The sequence below is a fragment of the Daphnia pulicaria genome, chromosome 1 (genome assembly GCF_021234035.1).
Source record: "Daphnia pulicaria isolate SC F1-1A chromosome 1, SC_F0-13Bv2, whole genome shotgun sequence".
Classification (NCBI taxonomy): Eukaryota; Metazoa; Arthropoda; class Branchiopoda; order Diplostraca; family Daphniidae; genus Daphnia; species Daphnia pulicaria.
In genome coordinates, this window is record NC_060913.1 from 13,434,499 (window position 1) to 13,449,102 (window position 14,604).

General features: G+C 39.1%; 4 protein-coding genes across 11 annotated transcripts; 3 read left to right on the forward strand and 1 right to left on the reverse strand.

Moving 5' to 3' along the window:
- Positions 1-882: 882 nt before the first annotated feature.
- LOC124336601 lies at positions 883-2,709 on the forward strand. 3 transcript variants are annotated; one of them, XM_046790407.1, is made up of 4 exons: positions 883-1,713; positions 1,805-2,117; positions 2,194-2,462; positions 2,585-2,709. In XM_046790407.1, the coding sequence occupies exons 1-4, from the start codon at positions 1,578-1,580 to the stop codon at positions 2,629-2,631; spliced, it is 765 nt and encodes a 254-aa protein (XP_046646363.1). In that variant the 5' UTR covers positions 883-1,577; the 3' UTR covers positions 2,632-2,709. The 3 variants fall into 3 exon arrangements, with proteins under 3 accessions (XP_046646363.1, XP_046646362.1, XP_046646364.1); XM_046790408.1 differs by having other exon boundaries at positions 890-1,713; positions 2,656-2,709; XM_046790406.1 differs by having other exon boundaries at positions 884-1,713; positions 2,194-2,709.
- Positions 2,710-3,194: 485 nt separating this feature from the next.
- LOC124335557 (transcription initiation factor TFIID subunit 11-like) lies at positions 3,195-8,440 on the forward strand. Of its 6 annotated transcripts, none has more exons than XM_046789143.1 (13): positions 3,196-3,416; positions 3,535-3,648; positions 3,727-3,867; positions 3,944-4,057; positions 4,123-4,245; positions 4,350-4,547; positions 4,611-4,752; positions 4,811-5,084; positions 5,146-6,206; positions 6,406-6,489; positions 7,488-7,641; positions 7,781-7,938; positions 8,013-8,440. In XM_046789143.1, the coding sequence occupies exons 1-9, from the start codon at positions 3,314-3,316 to the stop codon at positions 5,221-5,223; spliced, it is 1,287 nt and encodes a 428-aa protein (XP_046645099.1). In that variant the 5' UTR covers positions 3,196-3,313; the 3' UTR covers positions 5,224-6,206; positions 6,406-6,489; positions 7,488-7,641; positions 7,781-7,938; positions 8,013-8,440. The 6 variants fall into 6 exon arrangements, with proteins under 6 accessions (XP_046645102.1, XP_046645099.1, XP_046645101.1 ...); XM_046789145.1 differs by having other exon boundaries at positions 3,197-3,416; positions 3,535-3,554; positions 3,774-3,867; positions 4,335-4,547; XM_046789144.1 differs by having other exon boundaries at positions 3,198-3,416; positions 3,754-3,867; positions 4,335-4,547.
- A 184-nt stretch (positions 8,441-8,624) lies between these two features.
- LOC124332364 (mediator of RNA polymerase II transcription subunit 24-like) lies at positions 8,625-12,888 on the forward strand. Its single transcript, XM_046788879.1, has 15 exons — positions 8,625-8,881; positions 8,953-9,078; positions 9,164-9,265; positions 9,324-9,685; positions 9,745-10,073; positions 10,132-10,460; positions 10,518-10,754; positions 10,823-10,989; positions 11,046-11,223; positions 11,282-11,379; positions 11,447-11,663; positions 11,746-11,894; positions 11,955-12,196; positions 12,271-12,461; positions 12,525-12,888. Exons 1-15 carry the CDS (start codon positions 8,786-8,788, stop codon positions 12,660-12,662), a joined length of 2,961 nt encoding a protein of 986 aa, XP_046644835.1. The 5' UTR covers positions 8,625-8,785; the 3' UTR covers positions 12,663-12,888.
- Positions 12,816-14,537, reverse strand: LOC124336030 (bestrophin-3-like). The gene is made up of 3 exons (XM_046789606.1): positions 13,988-14,537; positions 13,166-13,913; positions 12,816-13,099 (listed from the first exon to the last, which is right to left on the reverse strand). The coding sequence occupies exons 1-3, from the start codon at positions 14,135-14,137 to the stop codon at positions 12,903-12,905; spliced, it is 1,095 nt and encodes a 364-aa protein (XP_046645562.1). The 5' UTR covers positions 14,138-14,537; the 3' UTR covers positions 12,816-12,902.
- Between the last annotated feature and the right edge of the window lie 67 nt (positions 14,538-14,604).

Consider the following 14,604-nt stretch of genomic DNA (forward strand, 5'->3'; position numbering starts at 1 on the left):
CAATGCCTTATCGAGTTTTTGTTTTTTCTTCTTCCTTATCGTCTAAATATTTGTCTTACCTTTGAAAAACAGCGGAATATAGTCCCTTTAACAGTTAATAATATGAAAAAGCTCTTTCGTCACGGCGGCATTTTGCCGGCTGCTCATACATGAAACAAGTCGTTCCTTATACAAATTTCAAATGAAAACAAGTGCTGTAAGTAGCAGCTTTCTCTCTCTCTCTCTCTCTCTCCCCAGTTATTCCGTTTTATTATGTGGTTTGCGGTTTTTAAGACGAGTACAGTGCTCCAACGCAAAATGAACCTTGTGGGCGACGGACCAGATCTAATGTTTTTGAACGTTTTCAAAATTCCTATCTATAGCTGGACTAAAACGAACAAGAATAATTTGCCTGTTTAAAAACATTACGTTATTTACCTACAAGATATTTGCCATATGCTTCTAGACGTGTACCGTCGATAGTTTGTCTAACCCATATTAACCTAAAACCCTAAAATACATTTACCATTTGGTTTCTAATATTAGCAATCAGTGAAAACAGACAAAGTGATTCCCTGCAGATAATACGACGAAAACGGCTAGATTACACCAGATGCGTGTGAGTCCGGTCTACTTTCGTTTGAAATGACACGTCTGTCGCAAATAAAAATGCTCCGAATTTCTCATTTATTAGCTGCATTCTAGACCAGGGCACAAAAACTGGGACACTGGACGTTCAAATTTTTTTGATATTTTCGACTTTCCGGATCAGCAGACAACTTGAACGGTGCATGTTCCACATAATATAGAAGATGACGCATGTGGAAAAAACCCCACGAGCTGAATTGACCGAAAACGCGGTAGTATAATTTGTAACGAGAACAAATAAAAATTCGGTCTCGTCAGCTGTTTGCTACTACTACTTTGCAAATATTGTATAGAATGAATCAACAATAAGCAACTGCGACCCAATTTATTTCATCTCTACTGCACCCGGCACGGGTCTTATATATTTGCTGCGTCGAACAAAACGGCAGTTGCGTCATGGGATGGCTTCTCCGACGAAAAAAGACTGCCCATTACTTTGGATAAGTAAATTATGATAAATGGATCACGGCTGTCTGTCTAGTAACCATAGATAGAGTCATTCAAAACAAAAGTCCAGGTCGTTTCGAAAGTTGCGGGGTATGGAGCAATAAAAAGCGGAGCTTCAGCAAACAGCCACACCCTTGTTGAGTCGAGGCTTTCAGCTCGTCCTCTCAATGGACGGCACGCCTATAATAAAGGACGCGTTTAACGAACCCCAGAAAATGCGTGCATAGAACTCATCAATTAAATCCGACGCCATTGATTTCATGTATAGGGGCTCAAGTCTACGAACGTTAAACAGAGAATATATCGCTGAGAGATATTAAATTTGTCAACACGCTGGCACGCAAATGCTTTCCAACTAAAAATGCTGAATTTGTGATGAGTTTCACAACAGTGTCCTGTACAGCGCTTTAACGTATTCCGGAACACGTCGACTCACTCTAGCGATACATGCCCGGATTCCAGATCACGTACCGCTGCTGGCTGGCTCTACCTTGGCGTGCGCAATGGGATGTTTTTCTTTTGTAAACCGCCGGGGAATGTGGAAGAAAGGAAGTTACGATGTTTCGGGCAAACAGGAGCACGATAGCAATCGACTGAGTGTTGTCGTTCTATCTGATGATCATCACGGAGAAACTCTCAGTAGGTTGATTTGAATGTTTAACAGTGAATTCGTCTTCTTTCTTGACTAAAAACTTATTGTATACGATGGTGCCGATTGTGTTCTTCTTAGTTAATGTCGAAAAGAGCGGACCGTCGAAGCGAATGAAATGGTTGCCGGAATTGCGAGAGAATTTATTGATCCAACTGGTTGCCGCCTTGTTCCTGGTAATCTTCGTTTTGATTGGTGTCATCATATGGTTAAGTGTGTCGATCCACTTGAGCAATCGCGACAGCCTCCGCACCATTTCCACGGCCGTCGACTTATTGACGAGCCAAAATGTCAATACGAAACCGTCGGAGCCGTGTTCTACGGATGCACCGCAAACTGGTCAAAGCCGAGCCATTCCATGCGACACATTATTTAGAGCAACCTTTGAGTTCACGTAAGAATAACTTTTGCTGTCCAAATGCGCAGCTGGAAAATAAATAAAAAGAGTCCAACTTTTTGTTCACGCTTAGAGAGCATGGGGTAACGGTGGATGAAGAAAGGGACTCGGGAAAAAGTTCTTCCGTGCCCAGCCATCCGACCGGAACGACTACAATAAGGTCCACGACAAGGGCAAGTTTCTCTTTGAAAGGGACAAGTTATCAGATGAAAGGTTCAAGTTGCAACAATTGCCAAATTATCTTGCAAAAGTCACCGATCAATAAGACCGGTGAAAATCTAAAGATTGCGGAGGACGACTCTGAATCTGAAGAGGAGATTTCAGACGAAATCGATGACGACGGTATAGGAAATTGTTCTGAAATAAAGTTTAGACTCTGTGCTGTAGAACGGCGCATGTTTTAGAGATTGATAACTTTAGACGATTTCCTTGCAATCTTATTATACATACGATGTGCTGTTTAGTTTACGCGCTTCTTGAGAATCAGATCGATTGCCAACCCCTGGGCTAAACTGGAATGATTTGTTTGCGACAGATATAGCGAAGGCAGTCGAAATTAACTGATGGAATATCCGTCCTCGTTTACTTATAAATAAGTTGCCAATGTTCGACGCCAAAACGGACGATAACATCCGCTTCCACGATAAGCACGCAATTCAGCTTATTTCTTTGAAACAGTGTGTAAAGCTCATTACAAACGAAAGATTCAATAAATTATATTTAACCATTTTATTACAAATCTCTCGTATTTCTTCATCAATAAAAGAAATGCAAATGCATTTGAATGAAATGTTATTTGCTACAGTTAAAATCTATTGCAAAAAACAAAATAAGAAAAATAAGAAGCTCGTCAAGTGGTCGCGGAAGTCAACAGTTTCCCAACTGCCAGATAATTCAAACACAGAGGGGGTCACAAAAAGGCAAATATTGTGCAACGCTCGTTTCTTGACAGTTTCTTAAGGCTCGAAATCTAAAATCAGATAACTAAAACCACATCCATTTACACAAGTATCCTGGAAATTTGACACCCCAAGAAAATCGGGCTGTGTCGCCAATGAGCAACGATCTACAAATAAACCTTCAAAACGTTACCCTGTCTAAATAGTGATTGAGCTACGAGTCGACTAGTTGTCTATTTAACACTCCACTGAAAAAATCTTAAGTATCTCAAATCAGTATATTTGTTTTAAGCCATGGGGAAAAAGAAAGGGTATTATGTGTCCGAACTGTTTTTTAAACCAGAAGAGAACACCAACATTGAAAAGCCGGAATCGTTCACCGTCAAAGATTACGATGGTAATTCAGTATATAACAATTTGGCAGATCAACTTGATTTTTGCTGGTTACAGATATACCTGTGACCATTTAAACACTCGTCAATGATGTTTTTGCTTCTTGAAATTTTACGATACAGCGATTGTGGATGAGGTGGTAAACGAACAGCCTAATAAACAACTGAACGCAGATACCAAAACAGAAGGAATAGTTACCGATATTTCAAGTGATGTCCGTCAAACAGATACACAAGGTAAAGTTTCCAGATCAATTTAATTTCAGCCGATTACAAACAAATTCTACCCCTAACTGATTGAAACACTGTCAACAGAGGTTGAGGTTGAATTTTACGATTTAGATATTGAAAATGACGTGGTGAACGAACAACCTAGTAAACAAGTGAACGCGGATCCCAAAAAGGACGAAATAGATGGCGATATTTCAAAGGATGTCCATAAAACAGACACGCAAGGTAAAGTTTCCAGATTAATTTGATTTCTGCTGATTACAAAATTTCCTCTGAATTATCGAAACACTTTACGATTTAGATATAGTAAATGGCGTGGCCAACGAACAACCTATTAAACAACTGAACACGGATCCCGGTAAGGACGGAGTAGATGGCGATATTTCAAGTAATTCCCCTCCGACAGACACAAAAGGTAAATTTAGTTCGTAAATCAGTTTGACATCTGCTGATTGTAATTTTTTATTCTTGAATTTTAAGACTTGGCTATTGCAAATGAAGTGGTGAACGATCAACCTTGTGAACAACTGAACGAGGACCCCGTTAAAGACGAAATAGATGATGATGATAGTTCAAGTGATTCGGACAAAACCGACACACAAGGTACTTTCGCATACTACTACGTTCGTTTACAATCGATTTAGAGTGATCAATCATTTTTTAAAACTTGTGTAACATGACTCCATTTATAGCTGCTGTGGTTTCAGATGCGAATGCCATAGAACCTGTGTCTTATAAGAAATTTAATGGTGCTGAAGATGACAATCAACTGAAGAAAGATGCCAACTCTCAATCAACGGCAATCATCGACGATGCAAAAAGTAACTTTGATACCGAAGCGTCTACAAAGCAAGCGAGCGCTACTGAAAGTTCAAATTTGAAAGCTGCCGAGAAATTTACTTCAAGTAGCACTAATTAAATAAAAGTCTAATATAACATCTACTTGACGAATCTCCTTTCCTTGACAGTTGAACTAGGAGAAATCAAACACGAACCCAAAAATAACCCAGCAATAAACTGGTTCAAACGAAATAGATTTTTCGTAATAGGAATAGTTGTTATCGTCTTACTTATTATCGTTATTTCAATCGCTACTTCATCACGAAAAAAGTATGACACGAAATAAATGTATACCTTTAATTTCGTTGACACGTTCTCTTGTTCACAGACCAACATCCACCGGTAATCCAAATGAAATCCCCCTCTCTTCAACGACTGAATTCGCAGGTCCACGAAAAGGAACTCTTCCTCCCGGAGTCTACCCTGCACCGGACGTAATTGAGAATACAGAAGATTTTGATACTACTAAAACGAGCAGTATAGCGACATCACTTGAACCGACAACGATTGAAACGACACCACAAGGCGGAATAAATGGCAACACTATAGCTGCTTCAGTTTCCCCTATCACTACAGATGTAAGCTCTACAGCTACAACAACGGTAAGTTAGCTCTGCAGTTGACTTAAATAATGATGTACATTAATTGAGTTTTTCTTTATAGGATGAGTACGATTATCATGAATCATCTGGAGATGGTGGAGAGCTATCAGCTCCATTATCGCTATTCGAAAACGTCTAAATTCTATAATAAGATCCTTGACAAATTTATTTATTTGTTATCTTATTTTCCATGAAATCCATTGGCATTCTTACAATAGTCTGTTACTCATTTGAAATGTTTCTCATTAGCGAAATTTTCCTTACCAACTACTATGTATCTTAAAATGATACAAAAAAAAAACTTTGTTGGGATAATGCGTTGCTACTCGCGTGTGTAATCGAATTCAAATTATGGCGCCAAAATCCTTAAATTGAAAATGTGAAGTCAAAATGAACACATTTGGTGTGATTGTTTCATTCATTAAAAACTTGTAGTACTAATTTCAAATAAGACTGCTTCAACCAAAAAACAAGTAAATCTAATATAGATTACATAAAGAAAACGCCATGAAAAATTATCAGCGACAACCGGTAACAAGATATAAAGGTAAAAGAATTCCGTCTTTTTAACGATGCCAAAATGGATCTCCTTTTGCTGCCGTCATCACAAATGAAATTCAATGTGAAAAAAAACATTTGTTTTTGCACATTGGCAACAAAATGGGTAACCACAATAATTTTAAAAATGTGTAGCATTACTGCGAAATTCTTGGAAGGGAGGAATTCCGGAACCGGAAGTATCAGGACATGAAAAAAAAACCTAGTACGACGCATCCCTTTCTGTTAGACGTGTTCACATTATGCAAAAGTTCTAATTACAATAAATATCAATTTTCTCTGGTTAACAAATGCACCGGTATACTGTGACGCGATGCCACTCGGTCTGGAGAGCCGAGGCAACAGCTGATCAAGCTACTGTGTTGCTACATCCCGTCAGGGGAAAATGTCTGCCCATGTGTTTGATGGGCTCGCATCCGTTCACCCCAAGTCGATAGATGATAAAGCAAGATCATGTTCACATCATCCCACCTCATCAGATATCCTTCACATTTCGTCTGCCAGTTGGCCACTGGTTACTGGACTACTCGTGCTTCAGAAAAATGACGTCTCCCTTCCGGAATCGTGAGTATTCTCTTTCAAATTTCATTTGCCCACTTCTCAGTCGCCACGTTACAATCGTTTCGATTTGTTCAGTTAATAGCCTTCTTGAACACATTCGAAACCCCTTGATTTTGACCTTAGAATTGAATTGATTTCGAATAAAAAGCCAACAGAATTCTTTTTAACTTGATTTCGGTTGGCTACTTGTTTTGATTTCCAGCGCAAAACGAGAGTACTGCTGTAATAACAATTGGTGGTGATACACCCGGCACGGAAAAAGAAAGTTCCCAAACAAAATTCAAAGGTACAAATATTTACTGTCGATCTGAAAATTTTCCCACACACAAACATCCCCAGTTCTTCCAAATTTTTCTTTTACATAACGTTAATATTGCAAAACGCAGCCTATTTTTCCAAAATGTACAAAAATTACGAACGTCTTTAAACCTATATGAAATTAGAAATTCGAAGTGTAAGACTTTATTACATTTAATTCGAGTCCCGTATATCGTCTCCACCACTTGGTTATATGCTATACGCTTAACCAAGTATCGAGGGAAAACATCTGTATCCACGCTACAAATTTTTTATTATTGCTTTTTACACCCGGGGTTATCTCAAGTTGGGTTCACGCTGAGAGAGGATTAGATTACAGCTTCACGGGCGCCGATATAGTCCAGCATAGTATCTGCATGTGCATTTGATTTTGTTTACTTTCCTTGAATTATAAGGTCTGTCACGTCTCAAAAGTCTTGACAAGATTATGAAGAATCAAGTAGCTAAGCTAGGTAACTTTTAAAAACAGGCACGTAAACTCGCATTACCATTTAAAAGAAACCACAAATTAATAACTTATGAAATACTACAAGTGCTCTACACAGAAATGAGATCGGTTATAACAGTTTCGGTGTAACTCTGTCAAATCGCCTACACAACGAATCATCTGCTTCAAAGCGGTTCCAATGTTAACAAGTCGAAAATATCGACACTCAGTCGCAATTACTGACCTCTCTTCAGTCCCTCTCAACCCCTGTCAACAAGACTCTTTCATGCGTTAAAAAATATACCTTCTCAAGTTTTAGCACGCGCCAAGTTCTTCATCGGCTCTCCAACTCCAACACCAACAAAACAAAAAATATTTCACTTTTCAGAAAGTTGCAACATTCCCCGAATTCATAATCAAACTAAAAAAAAAAAAATACTAATGACGCGCAATTCAAAATAAAAGTGTCGATTGTTTCATGTCATTTTCCAACGCAGTTGAGCACATCTAACGCCATTTTTTGTTGTTGTTAATTATAGTCCACGAGAACCAGCCTACCTTAAATAGTAACTCAACACCAACCAGGATGTTCTTGAGAAGAAGAATCGTATTGCTGACACTGGCCCTTATTTTAGCTATTGTTATCATCACCGTGACCATTGTCGGGCTTCTCATCTCATCATATAATGACCGGTACATGCACAGTATAAATATCCAACAAGAGGAGAAATCGGAGATTGTTCCACTTACTCAATTTCTTCAGTCTTTAGACTCTAAATTTTTTTTTAAATAAAAATTAATGAAAATAATTTTTAAAATTCTATTTTTGCAGTCAACAGGCAGAAGCGGAAGCTAGAAAAGATCATGGTACTCACATGGAGATAGAAAAATATGAGGAGATGGAAAAGAAAATGAGTTCTATAGCTTCTGATTTACCCGAGAGTGACGATACGGAAATCGATGAACGTGACTTTTTACCAGTACCACCAGGTGTAGTCGTAATATTTTGATCATGGCATACACGGACGGTCATAGCTGAAATTATTTTGATTAAACATGATTAGCTACAACAAATACGGACAGCAGCGGCAGTGGATTTGAGCCTTCAAGTACGGAAAAGACTTCGGTGAATGAGAATTCTGTTCCTCTAACAGACGAATATGAATCATCTCAAGAAGTTGGAAGTGGAGATTCGTTTGATCACCATCAAGCCGGTAGTGGAGATAAGTCCGAAGATCGACACTTTGGCATGGGAAGTGGGGATTTTTCTGGAGACCGACGAGACGTCGGCAGCGGGTTTGAACACAATCAACCCGTTTAACTCGTCACAACTTACAAGCAATCTCATTCCGACCTTCCTCTTGCAACTATATAGTACTTTATATAATAAATACAATTTATCCCTGTCACTGCAAATTCTATTGGTAAATTTCTTGTGCACATGTTATGAAAGCTATCCGTAAAATACATACAAAATTCGTGTACCATTTAACCGCGACCAAATTCTTTCCGTTACGTAAACCTATGTTTTACCAAAAGTTGAAAAAATTGATTTGGTTCTGAAAACACCGACACTGACAACAATTGGTCGATTCGTTGCTGCGTGTATAGTTTAAATAAAACGCGAAAATGTCAAAATGATTTGTAGTTCCACTTTTCACCGCTGGGGTGTTTATGTGGCATACCGTGTCGTCTGCTTTGAACGCTCTTCTACAAACCATAAACTCAAAAATTTCACCTCACCTTCAGAATTTTACGAATAATTGTGTCGTAGTTCAACATATGTTTGTAAAATTGTGTTTAGGTTATTAAGCTTGAAATTTCTATAATCGAGAGGATGACTGAAAGTGTAGAGCAAAAGCTCAAGCACTTAATGAGGAAGGCTTGGAGGGAACGTTGGACTGATCTCATGTGGGGGATATATGTCAAAGAGGTACTTTAACTGTAATTTTGTTACAAAAAAATATCTTTACCAGTTTTAAATTAAACTTTCTTTACATAAAGGTAATACCAGCAGGAACAACTGGAGATACATATAATCTAGCAGAAAGCATTTTACAGCAGGCTTTGATCGGACCATCTCCAAATTCCAAGTTGTTGTCATATCTACAGCATTCATTACATGTTCAAGTAAAACCACAACTTAAATTCAATTACTAAACAATATTTTTTTTTTGCTGGTCAATATTTAATTGCATGCATTTGTGTGTTTTAGATTGTTTCCTATAGTGCTGTTTTTGAAAATATCTGCCTTCAAGGTAGTATCCAGAAAACCAGATGCCTTTTGGAGTTACTACTTTTGGTGGAGCAATCAATAGTAACTTTTACCATTCAGTTTTAAATTGAGATATGGTTCTAACAGTATTATTTATTAGAAACATATTTCATGTACTGGATCTGGCGATGGGCCTGCTGCTTTAGCTGCTTCTCTATTGTCTTTGGAAACTTGGCTTTGGAGTCTTACATCTGATGGGCTCAAGAAACTATTTGATAATAATAGTGCAACCAATGACTATTCAGTCATTTGCCATTATACTACAGGATTACTGGGGACCTTGTATGAAGAGAACTATTTAATATCTCTTCTATACATTGCACGTTGCTGCACTAATGATCAGTTTTCAGCAACTCACCTTACATCGCTTGTAAATCAAACCGAGTCCAATCTGAAAAACTTAACTACTAATGGGAATCCATCATCAGAAAAACTTGTGGAATCCATAGAAAAAGTCATGAGGTACTTCATTTAAGGTTCTACGTGCATATGAGTGGTCATAAAAAACAAATTCTCAACAGGCAATGTCGATCATTTGAAAATGATCTATTCAAAGAAAATGGTCCCGAAAAGCCCTTTTATGAGAACTCATTGTGCACAGACGTACACACATTAATATCTTGGGAGGCGTTGCTTCGCCCCACGTCAGACGGTCTTGAGTTGACTCGACAGTTGGAAGTTCTACAGAAACTAAGAGGCTATTCACCCACCCAGCTCTATTGCGAAATCCTCAGAGCTTGTTGCCTAGGACTAGCCGAAACTGCTGATTCTCCTGGAGAGCTACGTTGGGCTGTATTCACTTTCCTCAAGGCACCGTCATTACTACTTCGACTTCATCGATCAATTTTTGGTACGATTAGCAATTTTTTAAAATTTCAAACTGTTCTATTAAATTATCGTTTATCCAGGATTGGATCCAAATTCTCCTATTGGGGAACCAAGTCCGGAAGTCGCGGGTGCGTTTGAGCGCCTTCTTTGCTATCCTGGACTTTTAGAAACAACCGATGCAAAATGCCATTGTAATGTCGTCGAAGGTTTATTAAATGAAGTGAAAATACGGACATCTCTTTTATCTGAATGGCATGTTACAAGCATCCTCAGCAAAAGAGAAAGTCTATCCCGCGGAGGTCTGAAGTTAGAGACCACTAACACACAAATAGCTACTTTGGTTCTTCGTGCTGAGCCAACGGTGGCCAGTATTCTGAAAACGTTGGATACCGATTACGCTAAAAATCAGGTAATCAAGGCAAATTTAGAGAATTACGTAGAGCAAGTAATAACATCTTCATTTTAGGACACGCTGTTAAAAGTTTTATCTCATTTGCTTTCGGGGCAAAGCTTCGAACTCATACTGAACGCTGCAACTGGGACTGGTAAACTCCGAGCTTTTGCCACAAAACTGGTGCGATTTAACGAAGCGAATCGCCAACCTGCTGGTTCCGATCCAAGTAAAACTGCAAATGCAAGGGCTCTACTCTTTGACATCTCATTTCTAATGCTCTGCCGTATTACGCAAATGTACGGCATTGAGGTAATGAAAATCATCTAATAATTAACACCTGAATGCCTTCTGATGCTGCTTGTTTTAATGATCCATAGGTTATACTGAGTGGTGAACAAGGAGGAGAGACTTTCTTTGAACAGTGGGCTTCAGAATGGCTGAAACCTAATCAGGCGCCTGATTTGTCATTAAGTCGCTGCGATCCCATGTTGACTGATCAGTTATTAAAAGCCTTGACTTCTGGAGAGAGTGACCTTAGATCAGGGTAAAATAATCTCGCCATTTTTTCTTAAAAAATAATAAGCCGATTTCTATTCATAGGAGCGTTCGATGGCACGAAGCTTGTTTCCACGTCCCTGCTGTAATACGGGAAATTTTGGGGGCTTACGAATCACAATTGGTTTCTGATGAAGAAGTTGAAAGGATTCTCGATACTTTACGGACTCAAATGTGCTGTCTGTCTGTTTGTGCTGCCGCTTGGCTTCGATTTTACATCCAAGTAAGAAAAGATTTAAAAAAAAAATCGATAAGATTCGAATTAAAATACGGTCCTTTAGGTACAACCAGCAAATCTGAAAAGTAAGCCCACGAGCATGCTCGATCATTTGATGACTTCCCTAAATCTTGATGACTCTAAAGAGCATTATAGAGAAAGGTAAATTACAATAATGCCCTAACAAATGATTTTTCACGTTCTCTATAAAATTCTTTTTTCCATTCAGGTCAGTATTGATGTTGCAGATCATTCGGCGTCTGGCACAAGACGACAATCCCCTACAAAGCGTCTCTGAGAATCAAGATCAAAGTTTGGATCATCAGTTAACCAAATTATGGAATAAGATTTTAAATCATGGTTGGTCAGACCATAGCACAACAGTGGGTATTGATCAACTATTCAAAATTGGTGGAGCAACATGGTTGGTCACTTCTTTGGTCAAGGTACTTTATCAAAGAACTTTATCCTAGACAAGCCTAGCAGGTATGGGTATGCGATTGAATGTCCTTTCTTTGTGTCTCGCAGGCAGTTATTAAAGAGCAATCTTCTGACAAAAGACAACGGTGCGTCGAAGGAGCGCTGTCAGTTGCACATTTAGATTTAGAAAGCTGTGCCATTTCTTTAGCAACCAGAGTACTCCCATTCCTTCTAACTCACTCCTCAATGCTGGCCAGGTAAAAGAGTTTGGCCTCAGCGTAATGCTAATCCCAGTTAACATCCCCTTTTTATTTCAGTGACGAAGAAACCGGTGGACCAGGCGGTAAAGCGTTAGCCCAGTTGACTGTCCTGCTGTTTACCGCTGCGTTGAATAACCAGTTAGCCCCAGAATCCGACTCAACCAGCCCTTCCAAAAAGTTGGGTTCAAAACGTTCGATCGATTGGGATCTGAATACGCCGGGCTTTCGATATCCCCCTTTGAAAAAGATGGCTCTTCATGAGGAGGAATTTGACTTTATGTTTGTAGCTCCTAATAGCGGTAAGTTTTTTTTAAATTAGAAATCGCTGAAAGATTATTTGAAACCCTGACATATGTATGATATTTGTTTTCAGCCCATGAAAATAATCCACTCTCCAACGCAATTGGAAATTTAATGCAATTAATGACCCGAGCCGCTGGTGAAGGCATTATTACTCCGCAGCTTGCGTTCATTAGTTATTTCATTCAAACGATGGCAGAAATAACTTCAATCAAAACCAAAGAAGTCATGAGACCTCTTTTGACCTTAATTCCTCCAGCTCTGGTAAATCGTTTTAAAAAATTAACGTCGGAGTTTTCTTTCAAAATCTTTTTCTACTTCTTTAAGGTGTTTTACATGCTTGCCGTTTGGCCCGGGTTAATGTCCATTTCAGATGTTGCCAAACTGTTGGCTCATCCCGGCGATGAAATGGGTGTCGGAAAAATCGCTGCGCAGATCGTTTGTGCATTCAAGAATATAAATTAGTCCACAACAAGGACTAGAAATGGATAACAATTTTCTGTTCAAAAAGTATTCGCTGACCGACTTCAAAGTGACGATACTCTTACAATTTTGCTGGAATAATCACCTTCTGAGCATTTCGCCTACTGTGAAAATCTGAGAGAACGAAAAATTCGCATTATCAAGAAATTGTAATTTTCAATTTTTGTTCACATCAGTTTTCGGAATAAAATGAATTTTCAGTAAGAAATCAGCTATGTTAGCTTATGTCAAAAAGAAGGGGTTGTCTTCTGTTGTCGAAGTTGGAATTTTAATCCCGTAGGAGTTACGCAAGCGTACCGCCCCATTGATGTGGCCTTCGAAAACGTTTAGCATATTGATGTCGTCTTCATCGTTACCAAATGGGTCAGTGGCAATTCGGCCAACTTTGAGCCAGGCATAGTAAAAGAAGAATGGCAAAGCTGCAATAATAAAAGGGATAATATTAAAACAACAAAACAATTTTTGAACTTTGTGGTCATTCGTACCGTAGGGCAACGGAAAATAACCACTCATCACCGATGTCAAGTAATGTTTTTCCGCTATTTGATGGGACAATATAGACACGAGTCCGTAACAATAGATGGCAATTGTCACAGCTTGAATCAGGGCAACAGGAATGTTCTTTGTAGCGAATTTAATTACTGTTCCACCACCTTTCTTCAAGGCCTGGATAGCGTCGATGTTACGACCGAAATCATTAGCAACGAAAAAGTATCCTTTCTGAGCAGTGTCCCGCAACAATGCGTTTAACCAGTCGTAGACGACTAGAGAGCACGTCCTCGAAGTACCGCCAGTCTGCCCTTTGTGCTTTTCCAGTAAAAGTCGTTCGTTCTCGCATAGTAATCCTGCATTCTGGATTGCCATCAGATTAGGATATCTTCTTCTCAAAGGTTGGCAGACAATGCGGAATGTGAGTAGCCACATAAGCAGGACGTAACGGATGTACACGTCAACTCTGGCACGACCATCCGCAACGTCATCTTTGAGCGACACAACGAAAAGTGTGATCGCTCGGTTGGTTCCAGGCATAATTGACATTATGTTGAACCAGCGATTAAGGGCTGTTGAAGTGAAGAAGCCCAAGAGTAGAACGACGGGCAAGCTAGAAGTGTATCGCGCCAAATAGCTAGCCACGGCATCAAAATTTGCCTGACCACCTGTGTCCAAAGCGAAAGCGTAGAACAAAGTGATCGATACGTAAATGAGGTAGTAGATGATGGCTTGCTTCCAAACCTAAGAAAGAATAATCTACAAACATTCGACACCAGGAGTTTCTTTGGAATACAACAACACAAAAAGGCTATTACCAGCTTGAAGAAACTTTGCCGCCATCTGAAAATACCGCGGAGACTTTCGCCAAATTTCGTTGCTGTAGCAGAAACCCCCTCGATGTGAATCGACTCTTCCGCTTCTATGCCAATATTTACGTTAACATCTTTGTTTGAATGTTTCTGCATTTCTGCAACGCCTACTCTATTTTAATTCACTGACTAACGCACGTTTTACTGATAAAAGAAATTACTATTCATGAAGGTAAGCAAGAAATAATTACTGAAATAGAAATAAAAACTGAACACTTTTGAAAATCGATACAAAAATGTGTGATTCAATCAGGTGCAAAACGCATACGATTTTTTGTCTACCGAGTCCTATACGATTTCCACAGGGTGCTCTATTTTAAATCAAAATGAGACGCGTGCAATGCCAAATCACACAGACAAACAGCGAGTCTATCATTGTCGAAGCCGAAACTGAACGTTTTTTCAAATTGGTGGGTGATTTAGTAACAGCAGAGCGATGAAGTGGCATTTCCGATAGATTTCTCAAATTTAGGATTATTAAGGCGGGACTAAATTTTTTTGTGGCGAAATAAGCGCAATCAAATGCAAATAACAAATGGGAAAAGAAAAGAATCAAGAATAGA